The 22,306-nt window shown below is 38.3% G+C and overlaps 1 protein-coding gene and 1 long non-coding RNA gene across 3 annotated transcripts in view; both read left to right on the top strand.

Moving 5' to 3' along the window:
- The first annotated feature begins 13,664 nt into the window (after positions 1 to 13,664).
- LOC116433137 (uncharacterized) lies at positions 13,665 to 15,688 on the top strand. Of its 2 annotated transcripts, none has more exons than XR_004236242.1 (3): positions 13,665 to 13,792; positions 14,428 to 14,598; positions 15,583 to 15,688. It is a non-coding gene; the product is annotated as an uncharacterized LOC116433137 (long non-coding RNA). The 2 variants fall into 2 exon arrangements; XR_004236241.1 differs by having other exon boundaries at positions 13,680 to 13,792; positions 14,417 to 14,598.
- Positions 15,689 to 18,122: 2,434 nt separating this feature from the next.
- Swt1 (Swt1 RNA endoribonuclease) overlaps positions 18,123 to 22,306 on the top strand; it is a 13,934-nt gene continuing 9,750 nt past the window's right edge. Inside the window, exons 1-9 of the mRNA XM_031990807.2 lie at positions 18,123 to 18,551; positions 18,620 to 18,886; positions 19,320 to 19,551; positions 19,701 to 20,009; positions 20,085 to 20,253; positions 20,335 to 20,684; positions 20,770 to 21,266; positions 21,404 to 21,529; positions 21,960 to 22,034. Coding sequence (XP_031846667.2) covers positions 18,402 to 18,551; positions 18,620 to 18,886; positions 19,320 to 19,551; positions 19,701 to 20,009; positions 20,085 to 20,253; positions 20,335 to 20,684; positions 20,770 to 21,266; positions 21,404 to 21,529; positions 21,960 to 22,034 — 2,175 coding nt within the window. The 5' untranslated portion in view covers positions 18,123 to 18,401. The remainder of the gene's footprint in view (positions 18,552 to 18,619; positions 18,887 to 19,319; positions 19,552 to 19,700; positions 20,010 to 20,084; positions 20,254 to 20,334; positions 20,685 to 20,769; positions 21,267 to 21,403; positions 21,530 to 21,959; positions 22,035 to 22,306) is intronic.

The raw sequence follows: 22,306 nt of genomic DNA, 5'->3' as shown, positions 1-22,306 counted from the left end.
AAACGGATAGCTTCTCCCCCGGAAAATCAGAGAATTTTGGGAACGAACCGTTCCGTCTACGAAAATAGTCCTCCAAGAGCTGCGCTTCTTTGAAATTGAAAATTGTAATTATACTCTTGGAGCGAGTTAATGTGAAGAAGTTCTTAAATATAGTATTTTAAGAATAAAGACATACCTCTTTTGTATAGAATTTTTTGGTAATATTGAACTTATCGTAAAGTCTAGAATAATACGTAATATACAATGTAGTATATAATTTAGTATAAAGTGTGGTACAGAAATTGAAACAGGATTCACTTTAATCATAGAAGTAACATACCTACTAAAATACAATTTTCACAAATTAATGGCATAGGTACACTATAGCTCTAATGCATAAATACGTTAATTCATTGATTATTAACATAATTATCAACATGTGGTAAGTATTTTTAACATATTGCCCTCATACCCTCAAATACGTCGACCAAACAGGTCGACGTACATTTACTTCTACTTCTCTGTCTGTTCCATTCGTCAATGTACTTATTATAAATCACAAACAATTAGGATTCTATTACTTGAACTAATTCTTATTAAATAATTTAAAGTGCGTTCGAATAATAGTTCCAAGGGTCGCGTGAAGCGACAACCGGCACAGAGATAATGGCGTCGCGGTGAAAACGCGACGCATGGAAACGATGCCTGTTGTTATTTTACGGGGGCGGAATACCGCGGCCGGCGATAGAAGGGCAGGGGGCGGCAGGGAGGAGGGGGATCTCTCGTTAAACCGATTTGCACATCGGATGCACTCTCGATTCCTCGAACAGCGGACAATTTCACAGGACTGTATTTACGCTGCCCCCGTCGCCGCGCCGTCCTACCCCAACTCGTTTACGTATTTTCCCTCTTTCCCGCAAATATATCGGCCTGATCTGCTTTAGGCTAACTCCCTTATCCCTTTGCACACCGAAAAATATACACTGGAGTTTATGTTTTTCCGGTGCACCGTGGAATTTCGTAGATGATTCGATTCTTTCGAAGGAATTCGCTGGAACGGCGATCGCATTGAAATGCATTTCTACATTTAATGGTTTTTTACTTAATTGAAAGTAACAGTAAATTTCAGGTTTCATGGCGAATGTGTGTTATCTGTTAGTGCTTTGAAGGTAAAGGAAAACGTTGTACGAATATAGTGTAATAATAAATTTTGACTTTCGCGATAAATTTTTGCTATCTTTTATATTTTATAGATTATTGCAAATATGAGTGCTTAATAAGTATATGGAGTATGCTCGTTTGTTTATTTACATTTGCGCACTATATACATATGTGGTATCTCACATATTTTCCATATTTTCCTATTTTGTTCTTGAAACATGGGTCAGAAACGAACACAACCTTCGGTGGGCAAGAGTTGTAAGAATCTTAGAACCTTGAAGACGGAGTTCGGGAGTTGTAACTGGTTTCGCGGAGGATTCCAGCCATTCCGATGTCCTCCGCGAGATCCGTGGCGCGTCATTCGAATAACGAAACATATTTCATTCACGAAACGTCGAAATTCAGGCGACCCGTGTGCGTTCTGTCGCGCGCAGGGGAAAGGCGGCGTTCATTTGCTCGTCCGGTTGAGTGCTCGCCGCGGCTTCCCTTTCCCGCTGACACAGTGCAGCCTGCATTCGGACGCGCATCACCCTCTGAACTGCAAGTCGTCGACCATTAAATCATTTTCTTCGTCGCCGAGACAGCCGACCGCTCGAAACACCTCGTTGCGAGTTAACACGTTAAACGCGGAGCTCTTTTTCCTTTGCTTTCCATTTAGGCGGCGCGAAAATGGAAAATGGAGCTTACGTATTATACTACCTTTGTTTCTAATAAAATATTAATAATAATTGTAATAATACTAATAAAACATTAGTAATGTGTTACGATATTAAATAAATATTAACCCAAATGGCTGACCAGTGACCCAATGCACTGTTTCTTTAAAATGTTCTTCCGCTGCAGCAAAAAATTAGATGTAAAGAGCTACAGTTGTTAACGGGCGAATATTTATAATGGCAATAAAATGGTACAGAAGAGAACAAAGATAAAAGCGGAAAGATAAAGTGGGATAGGCAAAAGAAACCAAGAAACCGTATAATATTAAGAGAGGAAAGAAGTTAAAGATAATTTGAGTTCATACCTTCATCGAGGTGTAGAGACTTGAAATTACACTTCTGCGTAACGAAGAAATTTTCTCCGTTTAAATCGAGAATATAAAAACGAACCGAGACTCGAGAATTGATATTTTCAAGCTTCGGAACACAGTGCCTTTAGAAATACATTAAAAAATGTGACTTTTATTCACCAAGTTGTACAATTATCCTAACTATAATTATATAATTCTAACGTGTCGCATAAAAATTCTTATTGAACTCTATTTCCTTATTTTGCATATAGACCATCCGAACAACCGTTCAATACAATTATCGAGTGAACCTCATAAAAATTGTAACAATCAATTTCTTTTGGTTTATTCATATATTTGTGTCGTAGTATTCCATCAAAACCATTTATTTCCAACGTCATGTCGAATACTTAACACGTTGCGTACCGGCTAATTTTAAGAAAACTAGCCTGCGTGACTGGCGATTTTCAATGAGATTGACTTACATCACTGAATGTAGAAAAATACAATATTTTATTATTACTTAATATATTTTAAACAAATAATCGGTTCTGATAAAATTTTCTCTTTTCATAATCATGCAACAATTAGTGCAGCTTCGTACGTAGGTATTTCTACAAAAACGAGATTTCCCGTTTTCGGTACGCAATGTGTTAACACTTGTCATACATCAATGATCGCGAATTAGGAGACTGATCTAAGAAAACCCGCCATTCTGGCGGACGCGTAAAATTCGCCAGTTCTACCCTTAAAAATGATTGATCCCGAGGGAAAAGTAAAGGGAACAGCGTTATTGACACAATTAATCAGCCGACACGTTTCACGGATTACACAACGCAGTTAAGGATGAGCCTAATCCCCGGAACATCGGACGAGAATCCCGCGGCTGTAAAATATCCCGTCCATTACCGCAACATTGCGGTGATGCTAACCGCTCATATACATATCACGGGTGAACCGCGCGTACGGCCGAAAACACACCGAAGTCGTAAAGCCCTCTCGCGCACGCGGACGGACGGACGGAAGGAAAAGAATTCAGCGCCTAATTCGAGATGTTTATCCAAGCGGTGTTTCGGCCCTCTTAATTCATACGCCGGTGTTGTTGCAGCTTAGCCAGCGCCAAATTTATGAAAATTGTTCGCGACGCGCCTGCACCGTGACGGAAGACGGCCCTGTTATTTAGCGACGCCGATGCCGCGATGTGTCTGCATTCCTGTTCCAATCGGGCAGTGTTTCTATCGTATCAGTGACGATGATTCTGTGAATTAAATTAGATTTCGTGTTGACCCCTTAACACGTTGGCTGCTGCGGTCGTCATCGATGATCGGAGCTTTCTAATTGCTTGAGAGTAATTATGATAAGAAAATTGATGTCGAATAAAAGTATTTGGAAACTCGAGTAGCTAGATAATAGTGTGATGTAAGTACCGTGATAGTAAATCATTAATAATTATTTCTAATGCCATTGACGTCATACCACTGTCGTTTTTATGAAAAACAGATTTAAAGAAATGAATTTGAGGGAATTGTTCAGGTTTAATATCGCTTTTCGTGAAGTCGGCGTTAATATTCGATTGATCCTTCGTAAGGGACATTTTTTGAGATAACTATGTAACAAAATTTTGTTTCTATTCAGATCAATTGATGTAAAATCTAATTTAGATTTATTTCGCGGTATACGAATGATACTTCGTTTCTATTCAGTTCGATTACAAATGTTCATAGAATATTTGTTTAAGTAATCACGAAGCAAATTGTATTTCTCGTTTCATTTAGCAAGTTCACGCTGTAATTTCTCTAAGACCCTATAAAATCGTAAGCAGCGATCAGCGGGCAAAGAAAAGCTGAGGACCACCTTGGTGGAGGATTCGATGGAACGAGCTGCATCCCTTCGAGACGACGACAATGCGTGGAAAATGGCGAACAGTGTTCCGGTGGTCTCCGCGATCTTATTCCGGTGAAAAGGATCGAAATCCTCTGCATTATGCCTGAACACCGTGGGCAGACGTCAGACTGCGATTCACCGGTCATTTCATCGTTTCACCCACAGAAAAGGAATCTCTGTTCGTTCCAGTATCGAGACACCTGTACCTGATGACGGCCATTCTAGTTGTTCAATTCTTTCGAGAGATTTGGGTCGATCCAGTCTTACTTGCTTGCTGGGAAGAGTCGATCGAGGGACGTAGGATATTTGCGAAATCTATATTTAAAAATGATTTTTTACTTATTGTTCTATATTTTAGTATGTAATTGTATGTAATTTAAATATTTACTATATCATATGTTTCGTATGTTAATGTTACTTTTTATGTTAAGGAGATACTCATTTTTAAATATGAATGCGAAACTGTTCTAAATTATTACATTACTATTCTTTAATGTTAATATTAATTAGTTTAACGAAATTTTAACAAACTACATTTGTTTAAGATACTTTTCTTATTATTCCATAGTATTAATATTCATTATTTCAACCAAGCTTTTGGAATTAAAATAATTATAGCTCGGTTTATTGTTATTTAAGGATTCATTTGAATCCGACAGAAGTAATGGATTTTTTTACTTTAAGATTGACAGTTTGCTGGATCGAAATTTTAGATTGAAATGATTCAGAGGGTTTTCAGAACGTCGCTACCTGTACCTGCGCGATTTTCTCTGCGATGGAAGACGCGGAAAGGAATTCCTGTGTCGGATTTGCCCCATTCGATGCGGTGAACGCGACACGAGCTCGATTCCTTTTGTGATCGGACGCAGACCTGTGACGTGTTGTGCAAACAGGTCAGTGGATTTCGATGCCGATGAATCGGCGTGGATAATTCGTGTAGCTGTGCCAGGACTTTTCTGCACGGGTTCCCTAATTTGATTCTTCCTTTTATATAGACCGTGGAAAATCGATTCGTCCCTTGTGACCGATTTCTGTAAACTGAAACTACTATCTTTGTATCATATAGCGTGAGATCTTTATTTTTAATTACCAAAGTCTGTTATATTTTCACCCAATTATTTACTAAATAAAATTTTGCTGAACACACTCTTATCATTTTCATTGAACATTGAAAACATCACTTTTAATGTCTAGTATACTTCACATTAAACCAGAAGACGTTTTCCTTACTAAATTTCCATGAAACATTTAATTCCCGACAATTTGAGATTAACAATTAATATTAGAGTAACACAACACTAACCCTTTGACCCTTTACACTCAAGAGATGGTTTTCAATCGTCATTATACTCGAAGCAATAAAAGTGCAAAATTTCAAGTATGATATGAAATATAAATTTATTTTAATTAGATATAAATTTTATACGTATCAACACCTGAAGTATTTAAATAAAACAGTTCTATCCTCTAACTCACCCAAGATTTTTCTTCGCGTTGCCGTTTGTTCAAAATGTTGTCGATACTTCATCAGAAAACAATGAGTATCTATTTACAGAGAAAACTGTTATTAAACTTTAATATTTTTTATTTCCATTTTCTCAGTGTGACCTCAGCAATCAAGTTCAGATTGCTCGCAGCTCGCGCTAGAACGATCGGGACCAGTTGATCGTTCATCGCCGGCAGACAAAAAAGGAAAAAAAAAGAAAAGGATTCCTCCCGTATCCAAGCCGACAGGTGCGATCGCCTTCACCTGCGGATATTATTTCTGTCAACCGTCCCCGTGTTTATCCGCATACATATTTGACGAACTCCTCTCGCGCGCAGGACCAACGTCTGGGTCGGCGGAGCCGTGTTACCTGAAGAAGCAATCTCTGTCGCATGGAATAACATTTAGGCCAGTTCGCCTGGTCCATCGTAACCCTGCTTCTACCTGGACACTGCGTTACGCACTTACGGTGGCCTTGAACGTAATTCGAATCAAGTGCTACGACGGAATCTGGATTGAAGGGTGTCTCGTGACAAGTATAATAATAGCATTACGACTCGAAAATATTTGCGGCGATAGAACTAAATGTACTTATGGAATTTCAAGAATCACAATTTGAAAATATCTTAAATTAAGTGTAACTGCAGATGTTTGCCTTGAAAATAAGCTGAATTGAGTAAGTTACAGTATCTCGATTAAAAAATTGATTTCGTTTAAGTAAATATATATCTTTAACCTTATCATTTGATAGACGAATCTGAAATTTATATAAACGAACGTTACAAATTCTGTCGTCGGTGGTACCTATAAAATCAAGTTTCCAGTTTAGTAGTTCATGTCTAAAATGATAGTTACTTGAGCTGCTGAATTTGTTCAACGGAATGAAAATAATATACAAAATAAAAATTAAATATGTAAGAAACATATGAGATGTTCAAAATTTAATGCTTTTTATAATACCTATTAGGAAAAAGCTTTTTCTAGAATAATTCTATTTCCTTGATTATGTCCTTGGAAAGATAATTAAGTTTCAGGGTTCGCATGAGGATCGACGTTCTACCGATCAGGTTTCAATGGGGTTAATAAAATACAGCCGACGGATTAATTCGGCGGTAAATACGAAACTCGTGTACCGCCATGAGGTATACGACTGTAGCAGCTTCCTGCGGTCAGGTTGAGGGCAATAACCATTCACTTTAGCCTCAACATGGCTTCTATATGGCGCGAGAAATGCGGAGCTACCCTAGGCAACCCTCGAATAATATTTTGATATCCCCACCGATCCCCTCCTAGGACTTTTCTCTTCGTCTGATCCGCCACATATCAGCGGCAGGAAATTATTTTTCACGCCGCCCGTATCCTCCACCTCGAAATTGTGTTGTTGTTCCTCCCGATGGGAATGAAAGAAACCTTGGCCTCTACCCCCGCGTCGGTAGGGATTCGTTGAGCGACGATGTTGCACTTCGAGATCTAGTCAAATATTCGAACCTCTCGCGTCGCTTATATTGCTATCTTATATTGCCAATTCTATTTAGTTAGATAGTAACTATATAATATAATTTTGTATTAACAGATACATAATATAAACAGTAACATAGCATAACGAAAACGCTTCAACAAGAAACTTGTAATTTTACTCAATTTAGTAAATGAGCAATTTAAAACCATGTGCATAGTTCTTAACATAGTTCTTAACGAGTTTCAATACTTACAATAGCTGATTCAACGTAACTCGAAAAAAATTCAAATAATCCTCTCCTAGTTGACGAAACAACATGAAATTCAACAACCGAAATTACATGTTCATATTCCCTTAAGTACCTCTTTTCTCAAATATTTTAACTGTTTACCTATTAACACGTTGAATTACTATAGTCCACTCAAATAAATCATGATTATTTGAAAACATTTCTATATTATAAATAATGCTAGCTAATATAGTGACATTCAGCTAGACAAACCTGCAATAATAACACTGCAATTCATTCAAATGATTTAATATTATATTTCTTCCATTTCGAATATTTTGTATTATGAAATTGTGGCGGCATTCAACGTGTTAACGACATAAGCGGCGAAAGAGGAATGGCGGTTCGAAAAGCAAAGAACACTTCCGAAAGAGGACCAACAAATTCGTCGATCAGAAAAATCCCTCCTCGAGGAACGAGTTTTCAATGGCCGAGATCCGCTGCTCGTTGAAAATGGACTAAAATAAAATGTAACCGGTTCTCAGTCGATCCGAGCCTAGTCTCCGGAGTGCGAACGAGAGAGAAAGATAGAGAGGTTACGTACGTGCGAGCGTGCGAGGGGAAACGTGTAACCAACACACTGGCGCACAAGTACCACGAGTACTTACAATTAGTGCAGCGAGCGCAGCCCCAAGCTGCGAGAGACTCGGTCGATATGTGGTCAGAATGAAGGGTGTGGCATTCGAGGACCAAAAGCTCTGTCTCTCTCTCGCCCGCGCGCGCCCCTGTCTGCTTTATCCTACCATTGGCTGTTGCCAGGTGTAGGGGAATGGCGGATCTTTCCGGCGTCGACTCTCCTGCGCCTTTTAACGTGCACTTCGACTTTCTTGGCGCGAAAGATTCGCCATTTAATTGCGCTGTTTCCGGGTTTCGTTGATGAACGCTAGAATGGTAGATCTTTGAGACCATTTTAGAGGATAATTCCTTGAGACAATCGATCAACATGCTCATTTTACTATTGCCTTGGTTGCAAAGTAAGATTGAAGGTTGAGTCAAATTGTTTTTGACATTTGTATTGAGAGATACAATTGCCAAGGTATAAGGCTATCTTTGTATATTAATTGGACTTTTGTTGATTGATGATTTAAACTTTTGCGGAGAATTCTGGAGAAGAAGCTAAGGATACAGTAGAAAGTACAGACTTGTACAGTTACATTTTACTCTAAGATTATTACTTTACTTCGCGTTTATCCTTTGTATAGGCGTGTAAACGAGTTCTACATCACTGTGAATAATTTTATTAAAGCTTTAGATAATTCTAATATCACTTTCGTGACATTGGAACCCTCGGTAAAAGAAACCTTTCAACCTCAATATTCGCAGACTGACTCACGAAAGCGTCTGCTTACCTAGAAACCAGCCTGTGATTCCATGAAATTCGCAGATCGAAAGGCGTCGAATCAATTTGCTCGCCTAATTGCTATCATTTCCATCGACGCTAACGTCGTTGCGCGACGGGGGTGGCTGGCCCACCCTTGTTTCGCCGGCGGCGCGCCGCCATTACCGCGGCAAGCCTTCAGGAAGTGGAATCCGACGGTCGTGGGCGGACGCGGAGCGTCTTCGTCGAAGAGGCGAGAGGAAATCCGGCCGTGGCGCGGGAAAAAACTGTATTTTCAGCGCGACGGCGATCAGGGTTCCCGGTATAAAGCCACATGCACACGGTTTGCGGGAAAATGTCGTTTGTTTATTAGTCTTGAACTCATGTAGAAAAAGAACCAGTGGAAGTTGCGCAGCGCCTTGATATTTAAAACACTTCATCTATTTCCTGTTAAATCTCCGAATGAATAATTTAGCTATCTCTCTCACGAGAAAGCAGTAAAGGCGACTACTCACTGAAAAATAGTTCACGAACGTTATTAATCAAAAATTGCGTAAAATCAACTCTTCTTTTCAAATTTTGTTAATAAAACTCTCCATAACTGGAGCTAAAAGGTATCGCAGTAACTGCTAGAAATATAACAGATAGAAATACAATATAACTGGAAATTTATGATTCCAACTAACAGACTTTGTTCATCGACATTCGTCTAAAAATGTATGTACTCCTGGCTAAGAACGGAATATAACAAATATAAATGTCATTTAATTCCTTTGAATTCAAGTGGAATATTTCTTCATTGTCAATCGTAGAACTTCGAAGTAAACGTACCCATAGAATTAAAGCGGAATGCTTTTCTTCTTCTACTGAATTAGAAGCAGCGGAGCAGCTTCATCGAGCGCAGTTGTGAAAGAAATCATAGGACAAGGGGTTAACGATGATTCGGTTTCCTAGCAAGCGACCACTTTAATGGAGACACGTGTCGAGCCGGGTATTTTAGATCGCCCGGTGGCACGATGATGAAGAGAACGACGACGTTCGAGGAAGATTGATGAGGTGTGTTTACCGCTAACTAATTCCCGTCCGCTCCACGGGCCGCCCAGGCTACCTAACTAACTTTTGCCAACGGCGGAACGAGGCGGGCGAAACTTGCCCCGAACGCCGACAAATTGTTTGAGTTTCGGCGGCCGCTGAAACGACTCCCGTCTGCCGTAGGAACCATCCGTCTGCTGGAGCCGCGAATCTTAATGAACGCGAAGAAATTCCTCGTCAAGGAGCAATACTTAGAGGATGCTGCTACGACGAGGAAGATCGTGTTACTTGCGTGTAGAGTTTCGCGTTCGAATGTTGTTCAGTGAAGTCTGTTAGGATGGAAATTCACGGTTGAATCCTAGTTCGGTGGTCTTTAGCTGGAGTAGCATTTAAAAGCGTGGATTTGCAATATTATATTTCGCATTCTATTTTTATTCATTATATTCCTAGAAGTTCTTATGACACTTTTCGTTTTCAAATGTGGGGAGCCTTATTGGTAATTTTTTCAGTAAGCCTCTTATACCGGTTTCTTACAAAAGAGATAGCTAATTGTTCGTTTAATGATCCACCAGCAAATAGATGAATGTAAATACCAAGACACCACGCGATCTACTCTACTGAGTTTCCTGCTAAGCTTTCTAGTTTGATATTTAATATGAAACTTCAATAAGGCATCAATATAAGGAACATTGAAATAAAGTAGCCTTGTTCTTTAACTTTCGTGTGCTTTCCCTCCATGTTAGTTTTAAAAACTATCGTCTATATCTCATCAGGTAATGTCGAGTTGAAATTCTAGTGAAAAACTGGAGTGCAAAGGGTTAACATCCGTTCGAATTCCACATGAACGGACCCGTTAATCCCGACCAGTCGTTCATCTGTCGATCCGATCGTTACCTACGGTGTTCCCTAGTTTTCGTCTTCCCGTTCGTTGCTCGCGGTCGATTTCGCGAGAGCAGACCGGTAAGTAGAACGAGAAGATTTGGCGGCCGGAGGTGGTTAACGAAACATCACCCCGGATTAGGCTTGCGTCAAGCCACAAAACCAGCCTCTTCTCGGGGTTCGGCGCACGATGAAGAAACGGGAGGTTATTCCTGGTTGAACAAACACTGGAATGGGTCGCGTGCGCCTCCCACATATTTATAGATTTTATCTCTCTTTGACTTCGCCGAGGCGAGTAGGCGTCCGTGTACTCGCGTGCAGTGCGAACGGAGGGCTGGGGAGGGCGCCGCGAAAACCGGGGAGGAAAATCTGAGGAATGCCGTTGGGGAGAAAGGAGGACGGGTCCGAGGGAGGCTGGGAAATCGTTGAAATTCTGGAACATCGAGGAACAGCACGGGCGACGGATCGAAACGGTGTCCATTTATGCTTTCAGCGCTTCGGCTGGCGGGTCTGGGTTAGGTGAGCTGATATTCTAATAAATGTCATCCACTGTGTCGAATTCGTTGCAGCTTAAGCCAGTATCGAAATGATCTTTACAGTCCAATTAAGAAAATGTCTTGCAGCCCGGATACTTTGATCTTAACACTAGAACTACCAGGTGGGTCAAAGTGACCAATTTTCAATTTCTTCTTTTAGAATGACTGCAAAGGTACAGATACTTCTTTAAGAAACGATTAAAGAAGCTGATTTGGTGGTACCTAAACTGAAGTATAAACCAACTGAAATGTTATTAAATTCACGAATAGCTTTTATAAAGAAATGTTCAAAAGATTGAAGTGATAGTAGCTAAGCTAATTCATCAACCCGAAGTCAATTGACCCTAATACCAGGTTTGCGGGATGCGTTAATTTAATGCATATTGAGTTTTATGAACATTATTTGATAAACTTCTTCAATTTCGATTGATTACACGAGTTTATAGCGTAACTCCCTATTTGTAAACCACCAATTCCCAAAATCGAAATGAACGAACATCGATTTCTCTAGGCACGATAGAATCAGTTTTACAATAAATGCCTGTAAACCTAGCTAAAAATGATTATATGTTCCCTTCGCACAGAAATCTACGATATCCCAAACGATCGCGTTCCACTAATTTCCACCGAATAACCGACAACTCGTCACCAGTCACTCGACCACCCCCGTCAATCCAGGAACACCCCTTAACTGTCGTCACTAGTAGCCGCGATAATGCCCCGGCACATAGAATCCGTGAGAGTAATAATTGCCAGGGGCTGGGGATGTTTTCTTTCGCATCGAGCGAAATAGACCAATGGCTGGGGCATCTTGCCGCAGCGAGGAACGACGAAGTGGATGGAACACGGTGACAGGAAAGGAAGTGGCAGCGTAGGCAGACAGAACGGGAAGCATGGGAAGGGGGAGGTGATGGAAGAACAGAGAAGAACGAAGGGGGGGAAAGAGATGGTATAAGAAAGGGAACGTGATAAGAGGGGAGGGGACAAGAGAAGGGAGGGAATTCGTGCTGAAATAACATTGGATGACTGTGGTATTGTCAACCCCCTAACTCGCGCAACTCTGCGTCTCCCTCCCTCTTTCACCGGCTTTCTCTCTCTCTCTCTCTCTCTCTCTTTCCATCTCCGCGTTCTCTTTCCAGTCCCTGGAAATCGTATCTTTCTTCCCCTAGACCGACCTATCCTAGCTGCGGCTTAGTTTAGGCGCTAGAACGTAGGTGCAGCGGGACAGAACAGACAGACGGAGCTCCGCCGGGAGGGATGAAACAACACCCCGTTCCCACCGTTCTCATCCCTCTCCCTTCGACAGACGAGCACAGCGCCGCAGCCATCGCTCTCGCGCTACGGGTCCCTTTTTCGCTCGTCTCCCGAACCGTCTCCCTAAACGCGGCCAATAAAAACAACACGCCGCACCGCGCCGCGCCGCCACGAGAGCGCCAGCCAGAAAGATCCGAGGATATAGTGAATTATAAAAATAACAGTGCGAAACGATCGAACAATTGGCCGATCCCGACGGCCGTCCCGTTCCTGCGGCTCGTGAAAAATCGCCCCCTGCCCCCTACGCCGTCGGTTCTACTATTTTCAGCGTCCTCTTTCCCATTCACGGCTCCGACGACTGCACGCCTCCGTCCGCTGTTTGTCTTTTTATTGTCCGGCGAACGGCGAAAATTACGGGAACCAGCGTTGAATAAATAATGAGCAACTCTCTGTTGGACGTTCAACGCGATGGTAATCCTTTCGCGATCGGCTGACGAACGTCTCAGCGATATAAGGAAAACGTCGGGTAGTGTCGTTTGGGAACGGGGTCTCGGTATATTTCTGGTAATACAGCTGGTTCACGGGTTTTCGTGTAAGTTGAACATTTTGGAACACTGGGAAATGGGATTGTGCGAGTTTTCTTTCTAACGAATATTATTAACCCTTTGCACTCGAAAGTTTTTCATTAGAGATATTCACTATTCTCCGAAGAGATACAGACGATGTTCTTTGAAACTAATTAATAAGAAAACATATATTAATTAAGAAGGAAGGTTATTTTATTTGAATATTCCATGTATTGATGCATCATACAAAACTTAATATTATATATAAGACTTTATAATTTTACAAATCAAATCAAGTGATGACTGAGGGTCACCTCTCGAGTGCAAAGGGTTAAAATGAATAATCATGTTTTCTATTCTATTGTATATTATGGTTTCCATTACAACAATAAATATTCTTATCGACTGTATTCTGTCCAATTTTGAACTTTCAAATTTCTCATATAGAGATCTGCAGTCTAGCAGTTACCATTAGCTCGTCCAACGTTTCATCGCACTGGGTGCACGCGCGCAGAACCGGAAGACGAACTCGTCAGTGATTTTTAGGGAATTCTTCTAGTGGCTGATAAGGTAATCGATTTCGACCGAGTTGCCGATTTTCTTTTACCTTTATCATGTCTTTTTTTAACGACAAGCGGTACCATGTCGATATTGCAGCTTCCTCCGGCGTTTTTCGGAAAAGCAATAACGCGCGCGCGTCCCGAAAATTAGGCGTCACTCTTCCGGATTGGAAGGAGGCTTCTTTGTGCCTGAAATATACGCCAGGATCCCGAACGAGTGGCATCTGTAATAACAACGCCCGTTCTTGCGGCTCTCCCTCTAACGTGCATCGTGCTTCCACGCGGACGGTACGTGCGATGGGCTTCCAAGAGTGCCGGTCAGCTGGGAATCGGCACCGCGCTGGGACGGCTAGTGAGAACTAGCGGCGATAACATTGGAACAGGTTGTAACTTAACCCTTTGAAGGTTTCTCACTAGAAATATCCAACATTTCCCGGTGCAATGTAGATGACATTCTTTGAAACTAACGAGAAGGCATATATAAATTAAGAGACAAAGCTATTTTCTTTTAATATTTCATGTATTAACCCTTTGCACTCGAAAGTTCTTCACTAGAAACATTCGACACTTTCCAATGAAACATAGACGACGCTATTCGAAACGAACTAATGAGAAAACATACGTTAATTAAGAAACAAAGCTATTTTATATAAATATTTCACACATTGATACATTATACAAAACTTAATATTATATGTACATTTTATAATTTTGTTATATCAAATCAAATGGTAACTGAGAGTCACCTCTTGAGCGCGAAGGGTTAATACATTATATAAAGTTTACTGTTATATATAAGATTTTATGATTCTACCATATTGAATCAAGCGATTTGATTTTTATAAACACATCATTCGATAAAAGTTTATGTTAATAATTCCTCTTATACAGATAATTCTCTGCTTTCGAAGCTCCGATTTTTAAGACCTACATGAATATCTATTGTTCTTGGAACAACAGAATAAAGTGTACAATAAACGATTGTAAATCTAGTGTTCGATAAATAGAAAATTTGTAGGTGTCCATATCGGTTGGCTTCATGACTGCTCCTGTAACCTGCGATCAAAAGGAACTATAGATCCAAATGTCACAATTTCTGCTGTCACTTAATGACGTCGATGAATCCCACGTTTGCCGAATGAATGGAAACTACACGAGCCGGCGTGCGCGCGATCCACCACGAGCCACGGTATTGTTTTGGTTATTTTGGCAAACCTAACACAACATCGCTTGTTGTTTAACAAAATAATTGATTTTGTCGCCTAGTCTTTGAACTATAGTATGTGATCCCACTTCCTCTTTCACACCCTCGACTTCTCCCTCTCTCTTTCTCTCTGTGTTTCTGTAAACTGCCTGTATCTCCCCTCTTTATCCCCCTTTACATCGCTACCGCTGTTTCACTCACTATCTTTCGGCCACTATGAGTCGCACTGCAACGCTCGCGTGCCAGATAGTTGACTACTTAGGTGGCGTACAAAAACAAATTATTCGTTCTCGTTTGTTTATCCCTGGTCGAAATCCTAAATGGATTAATGACGCCGCTCGTGCTGTCACTGATTGCTATCGTACACGATACACGTCCTGATGGAATCAGAAATTTCATTGTATTTTCCCGTTACTTTTTTATTCGGCCCTTCACCCCAAGGAACACCTTGACCTATGATTCCTTTCAGAACTTCATAAAGCTACACTTAATGAGGAGAAGAAAAGAATTTCATACTTATTCTATGCCTACCATTGACTTCGTATATTAACGATTGATAACAGGAAAACCATGTTTAGTTCATATTAAAAAAAAAGAGTAAATAATATTTAAATTTGTTCAATTTATAGATTTCATCGCGAGTCTGACACGATATCCTGGGGTAAGGGGTTGAATCGAAGGTTATCGTTGACTGGCAAAAAGATCTATTAAATATCTTGAAGTTAGCGAGACGGATAGTTGCCGATGAACAGTTGTGCTTTCCTCGAAAAACGTGCTAGTAAAAATGGTTACTTTTTAAAAAGGACAACACCTCTTAAGTTTATTTGTTATCTTAATAGGAAGATTGCTTTGTTTCAGTGCCTGGTGTGCTCTCTCTCTCTCTCTCTCTCTCTCTCTCTCTCTCTCTCTCTCTCTCCTTCTCTCGTTGTCAATAACGAGATAACAATTTGGTGTTAATACTGATTCAAGATTTATACGTGCGCCAAAGAGGCGGGGGACACAAAGTCGATGACTGACGGTGTCCTCGCCCGTCTTCCTCGCATAGCCTGGCTGAACCGCAGAAAGAGGAACAAAGGTTAGCCCCTGTTGCCGCCTTTTTAAAGCCAACAAAAATATTGTTTCACGTAAATACGCGTCCGCGACGAACCACTTTCATCTCATTCTTTTCACACCTTTTAAACAGCAAGACCGCAATTGTCATCGTTCTGTCTTCGGGGATTCTTGCAGGAGATACTTGATTGCTACGTGACTGCGATCTGTTTCTCGTAGAAAGAGACCTAAGATAGCTATGTACTTATATACACAGTCGTACGAACTCATCAGCCAAATCGGTCTATACATTTTCAATTTGAACAAATTTCATCGTCAAAGCGTGTGATTAACTTTTGGTTTCTGACGTTTAAAATAAATTTCCTTATATTCGATTTAATACAGCAAAATGATAAAAATTCCTTTAGCTATGCGACAATTGCAGTAATTATAAGGATTACTTGAACGATATACTGCTTTATGGGCTTTACAGATTCGATAGATGTACGTTAAAACTGTAATAATACATGATGTTCATTCCACTACTTTCGTCTATATTTTGTTTTCTGGAATTACTGGATTTGACTAATGAGTGGAACTATTCATTCCATAGATTATAGTGATACAGGTGAACACATTTCTCTACGATTAACCACGTAACGAATAAAATTTATGAAGCTAAATGTTATTATTGAAACTTAGACATCGAAGCGAAATTTGCAATAAAAATGAATAGGAATTATTACGAAACGATCGAAATAATTGGGAATGTTTGAGGTACTGGAGAAATTGTAGGTATCATGGGGTCGTACACTTCAAAAAGTATGTACGAATAAACGAAGAGGTGATCCATTAGGTAGGAAGCCCCGGCTGACACACCCTGACGCTATCAAAACACGCCTTAAAACTTATATTCCTGCGTAGCGTCCTGGTAGTAGTGGAAAAACTGTGTACGTGAGATAAAATAACAGAGTGTAGTTAACAGGCTTGGGTAAAAATATTCACGCTAGCTTCCATCTACCCCCTCCCCACCCCATCTTCGCCGCCCACCTTTTCCCTTCATTCCCTTTTTACTTTTCTCTCCTTCTTCCTCTTTCACGCTTATTTTTATTACAACGAATTTTCGAAAATTCGGTGTACTTTAGTAGAAACGATAACCAACGATCACGCGGGAACTTCGCATTCGTTAAGTGATCTTTTCCATTATTTATATGTTATTCTACAGAATTCATATTTTCATTCAGAACGCTCTGTACAATATGCAAATACTGCTACCAATTATAATTTAAATATATGATCTAAATAATTATACACGCATTTTGAACCGATGTACTATTTATCTTGATTAAATACTAATGCCATCTATCGAACGTTACGCGAAACATATTGCGGTAGCCGCAAACTTAACCCTTTGCACTCCAAAGGTGCCTCTCAGTCACCACTCGATTGGTGCATCAAAATTGTAAAATTTCATATTTAACATTAAGTCTCGAGTAATCTGTCGATACGTGAAATGTGGAAATAAAATACTGTTCCCTGTATTTTGTGAATAGATTCCTGGTTAAGTAAGTTTTAAAACATGTCATCTATATCTCATAAAAATAAATTGAATATTTCTAGTGACAAATTATTGGAGTGCAAAGGATTAAGATATGTAGGTACAGCTCTCCTCTTCCTATCAGCAATCTGTTCAGTCATCATCTTTATTTACAATGTTCCTTGAATTATAATGTTGAAATATTTTATCGAGCAACTTCTATGACGGCTTGTTTCTAACTGACTATGTACAAAAAGAATATTGACGGATATTAACAAAAGAATTTTAAATGTACAGTTGAACGATTTCTAATGACAAACAGAAATTGACTTTATTTACAAGTAGAAACCGACATTACCGATACGTTGGCTACAACTATCTCTGTCCTGCTCACTCTTATATATTTCTATTTATTTACTATCACGTTAGTGCCCTGAATAGTTGACTGAGCGGGTTCCAGATAGGAAGAAGTGAACTATGCTCGCAGACGTTGCATGTATGGGAACTTTTGTCTCGGTTTTCGGGGGTCTCAGAACCCTCATACTATTTCGGTGTCGCGTCCAATGTTATTCATAATAGAAAATTTTAAACTTGCTAGTGCAAATCAAATTAGTTGTGTACTTCATTTCTTTGGTCACCTTACGCTGTACAGGATGCGTCGACAGCGACAGCCAGTATAGCTCGAACAACCATTTATGTAGTTTCTACTTCTTAGTGATTTTCTGTTAAATCCAGTCATGAATTTTTAATTTTCTGCATATCGAATTAATGCTGAAAGTCTTTACTTTAAGATATGGTCACTGCGGATAAACATAAGTTGCGATAACATAGTATAAATTACATTTTATTGTGCAGAGTCAGAAGGATGTGTTTTTACAATTCAAAATTTACCGGCATTCTCGCGAAATCAGCGCCATCTAGGATAAAACCCCTGAACCGTTAGAACAAATTCACAGACGTGCGATCGGTAACGAAGTTTCATAGTATGTCCAATCTACCTTGTTTCTCGTCGCTGATATTAGAATCTAATAATTAGATTGTATTGTATGATTTGATTTTAGTATTTTGTATTCTATAGCTATTTAATTGTACTTGAACTACATATGTGTCTCTTCTAAATTTACTACAAAAAATGATGAAATCGGAGTTCCATTCATGTAACCTATTAACGTTACTGTATTAAACGATGTTCTTTCATAAGCTTACTTTATGCGAGTAAAGTATGCAGAACTTAATAAATTACCCGGAGCGACAATACGTCGCTTCACAAAAACACATAAAATCATTGTTTAAGTTTAATTTAAAAAATGTAAATAATTATACTGTAAGTAATAGGAGTAGTAAGAGGTTATACTTTCCAGCATTACATCAGGTAATTATTTTATTATTTTAATGCCTCACTGTTTATACGATGTGATTATAAGAAAACGTTTATTTCAGTCTTACACAGATGTATACAAAGAATTCAACTCAATGCAATCGTTACTTTGTAAAAGTATTCCTAATAAAATTTATTGTTCTCCATGGCTGATCAGTAGAAGGAATTTTAATACAACATCAAGTTTGTTAAATAAGAAAGAAGAAAGTAAGAAACCTAATAAGAATGATGACAAAGATCCAAATATGAATGCCATATTTAACCTAAAAGTTGCAGTCGCAATTACATTTTTATGTTTTTATCTACTAATGGACAGGAAACAGTTACAGGTTAGCTTAAAAAAATACATAGTTATATAGTTTTCAAATTGTTTGATCAACTATTTATTGTATATTTTATCATTCACATTAATTCTAATTTATCATTTGTAAAAGGTATGTGAGGTATACCATATAATTGTTGCCATAATGTTTCTGGCACTTTTGATAATCTAACAAAAAATATTTTAAGTAAAAGCTGATCAGCTTTCACTTGAATAAAAAATTTACAAAAAGTTGTTCTTTTGATAAAATGATAAGATCATCTGGGTAGACTCTTTTCACTTTTTTTCATCAAGATGAATTCATCGTCCTATTATACAACAATTTTGAAATGATCTTGATAAAATGTAAAGATATCAATTGGCCAAACAGTTTCAGAATAGATTGTGCAATTACATTAACATTTATTGTATTTCTATAACTAAACATTATTAATGCACAGTTAGGTGAATGTGAGTGGAATGAGTTCATTAACAAATATCTGATGAAAGGAGAAGTCAAAGAAATTACTATAGTTGATAATGTCTATATGAAAGTAACACTTCAACCTGGTGGACTTTATAGAGGACTTGAAGTTGGAGAAGATACATACAACACTATTATCGTGCAGAGACCTCCTACACTTGTTGAAGATAAAATTAGAAGTATAGAAAGGAGATTGGGTATTTCAGAAGGTATAATACAGCAAGGATATTTAATATTAATACATTAACTGCATCAAAAAATTCTATAGATTCATGATACAACAATTGATCATATTATATTCATGTTATTTATGTTTTAACATTGATATGTACATTTTAATTTATCTGTAATGGCGCAGAAAATGGAATTCCAATTCGATACAAGACCTACACCACTCAATTCACGATTTTCTCCATTGCAATAGCGGCATTAACAATTCTTGCCGTTGCACATATCATGACACGTAAAAATTTGTTTGAATTACCGGATATTAAACAGATATTTAAGATAAAAACAAAGATTACATTAGTGGAGCCATTTTCTGGTAAAGGTGTATGTTTTAAAGATGTAGCTGGATTGCACGAAGCAAAAACAGAAGTTATGGAATTTGTTGATTACCTTAAACATCCTGAACGATATAAGAAGCTTGGTGCTAAGGTTCCCAAAGGTATTTTAAATTTTTACAAATTTTACATTATTATTAATGTACTATTTCACTTTTATCAATTGGAATTATTTTTAGGAGCTTTACTATTAGGACCACCAGGATGTGGCAAAACACTTTTAGCTAAAGCAGTTGCAACAGAATCACATGTCCCATTTTTGTCAATGAATGGATCTGAATTTATTGAACTGATAGGTGGGTTGGGTGCTTCACGTGTAAGAGACTTATTTGCAGAGGCCAGGAAAAGGTTCGACTATGTCTCCTATTTTGTATTTTAAAGGAATATATATATTTTTTAAAGTAATTGTTATTTTACTTATTCTGATAGAGCTCCTAGCATAATATACATAGATGAGATAGATGCAATAGGTAAAAAACGATCCGAAGGAACCATGGAAGTTAATGATGAATCCGAACAAACGTTAAATCAACTTTTAGTAGAAATGGATGGAATGCAAACTACAGGAGATGTTATCATTTTAGCCTCAACAAATAGAGAAGATGTATTAGATAAAGCATTACTGAGACCCGGGAGATTTGATAGGCATATTTTAATTGATCTTCCTACTATGACTGAAAGAAAAGAAATTTTCGAATATCATCTGAAATCATTGTCTCTGGAAGGGAAGCCTAACCAATATTCTGGGTACATGGCATATCTTACTCCAGGTTTTAGCGGTATTGTATGGAATTATACATTTTTGTGTTATTCCTCGTACATCATTTTTTTCTTGCTGCTTTTTACTAAATAATGTTTCTTTAGGTGCGAATATTGCGAATGTTTGCAATGAAGCAGCATTACATGCAGCAAGAGAGAAAAAAACTTCAGTCGATGGTAGCGATCTTTTATATGCAATTGATAGAACAATAGGAGGCAGTGCAAAGAAGAGCAGTGTTTTGACACCTACCACAAAAAAGGTTGTTGCTTATCATGAATCTGGACATGCCTTAGTGGGTTGGTTATCAGAACATACTGACGCTTTATTAAAAGTAACAATAATACCAAGAACAAATATGAGTTTGGGTTTTGCTCAGTATACCCCATCAGATCAGAAGCTTCACAGTAAAGAAGAGTTATTTCAAAACATGTGTATGATGTTAGGAGGTAGAGTCGCAGAAAGTTTAAAATTTGACAAAATTTCAACTGGAGCGGAGAATGATTTAAAAAAAGTAACAAAAATAGCCTATCATCAAGTTCAGCAATTTGGTATGAGCCCAGCTGTGGGGTTAATTTCTTTTAATGAAGAAGCTACAAGCACGGTACGATTATTACCTAAGTATATCTTAATGCACTATATCATTACTAAGACTGTTTGTTAAGTAAACATAAAGAAGATTATTTGATTGATTTAATATTATATGAACAGTATTGTCTGATGTATCTTTCATTTCTGCAGAGAACCAAAAAAATATACAGCAAAAAATTAGCAAATTTAATGGACGCCGAAGTACGAAGAATAATTACAGAAGCATACAAAGCAACAGAGAAGTTGCTAAAAGACAATGAAGACAAGTTAAATCTGGTACATACAACTACTGTTTGCTTTCAAAGTATTACGTAACTCCTTAATACATTGAGCGCCGGCCCCGTGAAAACGCGGGATTCTGAGACTTTCGCTTGAGCGCCGGCCCCGCAATAATGCGGATTTCCGGATTTCCATTTCTGGATATGACGAATATGCAATTAAAATGTACTATTTTACGAAAATGTATAATATTTTGAATATTTTTTTTAGCTACTCGGTGATCAGATACAAACAAATGAAGCCGACGTTTGGGCTAAATGGCCAATATGTTGCCGGCGCTCAGGCTTTAAATGTCTCTTAAGTCGCCGGCGCTCAATGTGTTAAGCTCAATAATATCTAATGAAATTTTTTAACACTAATTAAATTAGAATAACAATAAAATATTATATTTAATAGCATCATTAATCTTTTCTTATAAACATTACAGTTGGCTGAAGAGCTCCTTAAAAGAGAAACTTTAACGTACGACGATGTAGAAAAATTACTTGGTCCTCCACCATACGTAAAGAAGCGACTCGTAGAACCAGCTGAATTTATTGGGGATACTGCAACCGCTTAAAGTGATTGTACATTTATTTAAATAGATATTTCTAACACATGAATTAATTATCTTTATTTAATTAATTACATCAATTAATTACAACTCTATTTGAATGTTTAATAAGAACAAAAATTTTATACAATACTTTATAGAAAAAAGAAAATTTAAAACGCAAATATATGAAAACAATTAATTCCATTTAATGTAACAAAGTATTTTTTCTTATTTAAAAT

The sequence above is a fragment of the Nomia melanderi genome, chromosome 7, assembly GCF_051020985.1.
Source record: "Nomia melanderi isolate GNS246 chromosome 7, iyNomMela1, whole genome shotgun sequence".
In the NCBI taxonomy this organism is placed as follows: domain Eukaryota; kingdom Metazoa; phylum Arthropoda; class Insecta; order Hymenoptera; family Halictidae; genus Nomia; species Nomia melanderi.
This window is presented reverse-complemented; position numbering and strand designations above follow the sequence as displayed.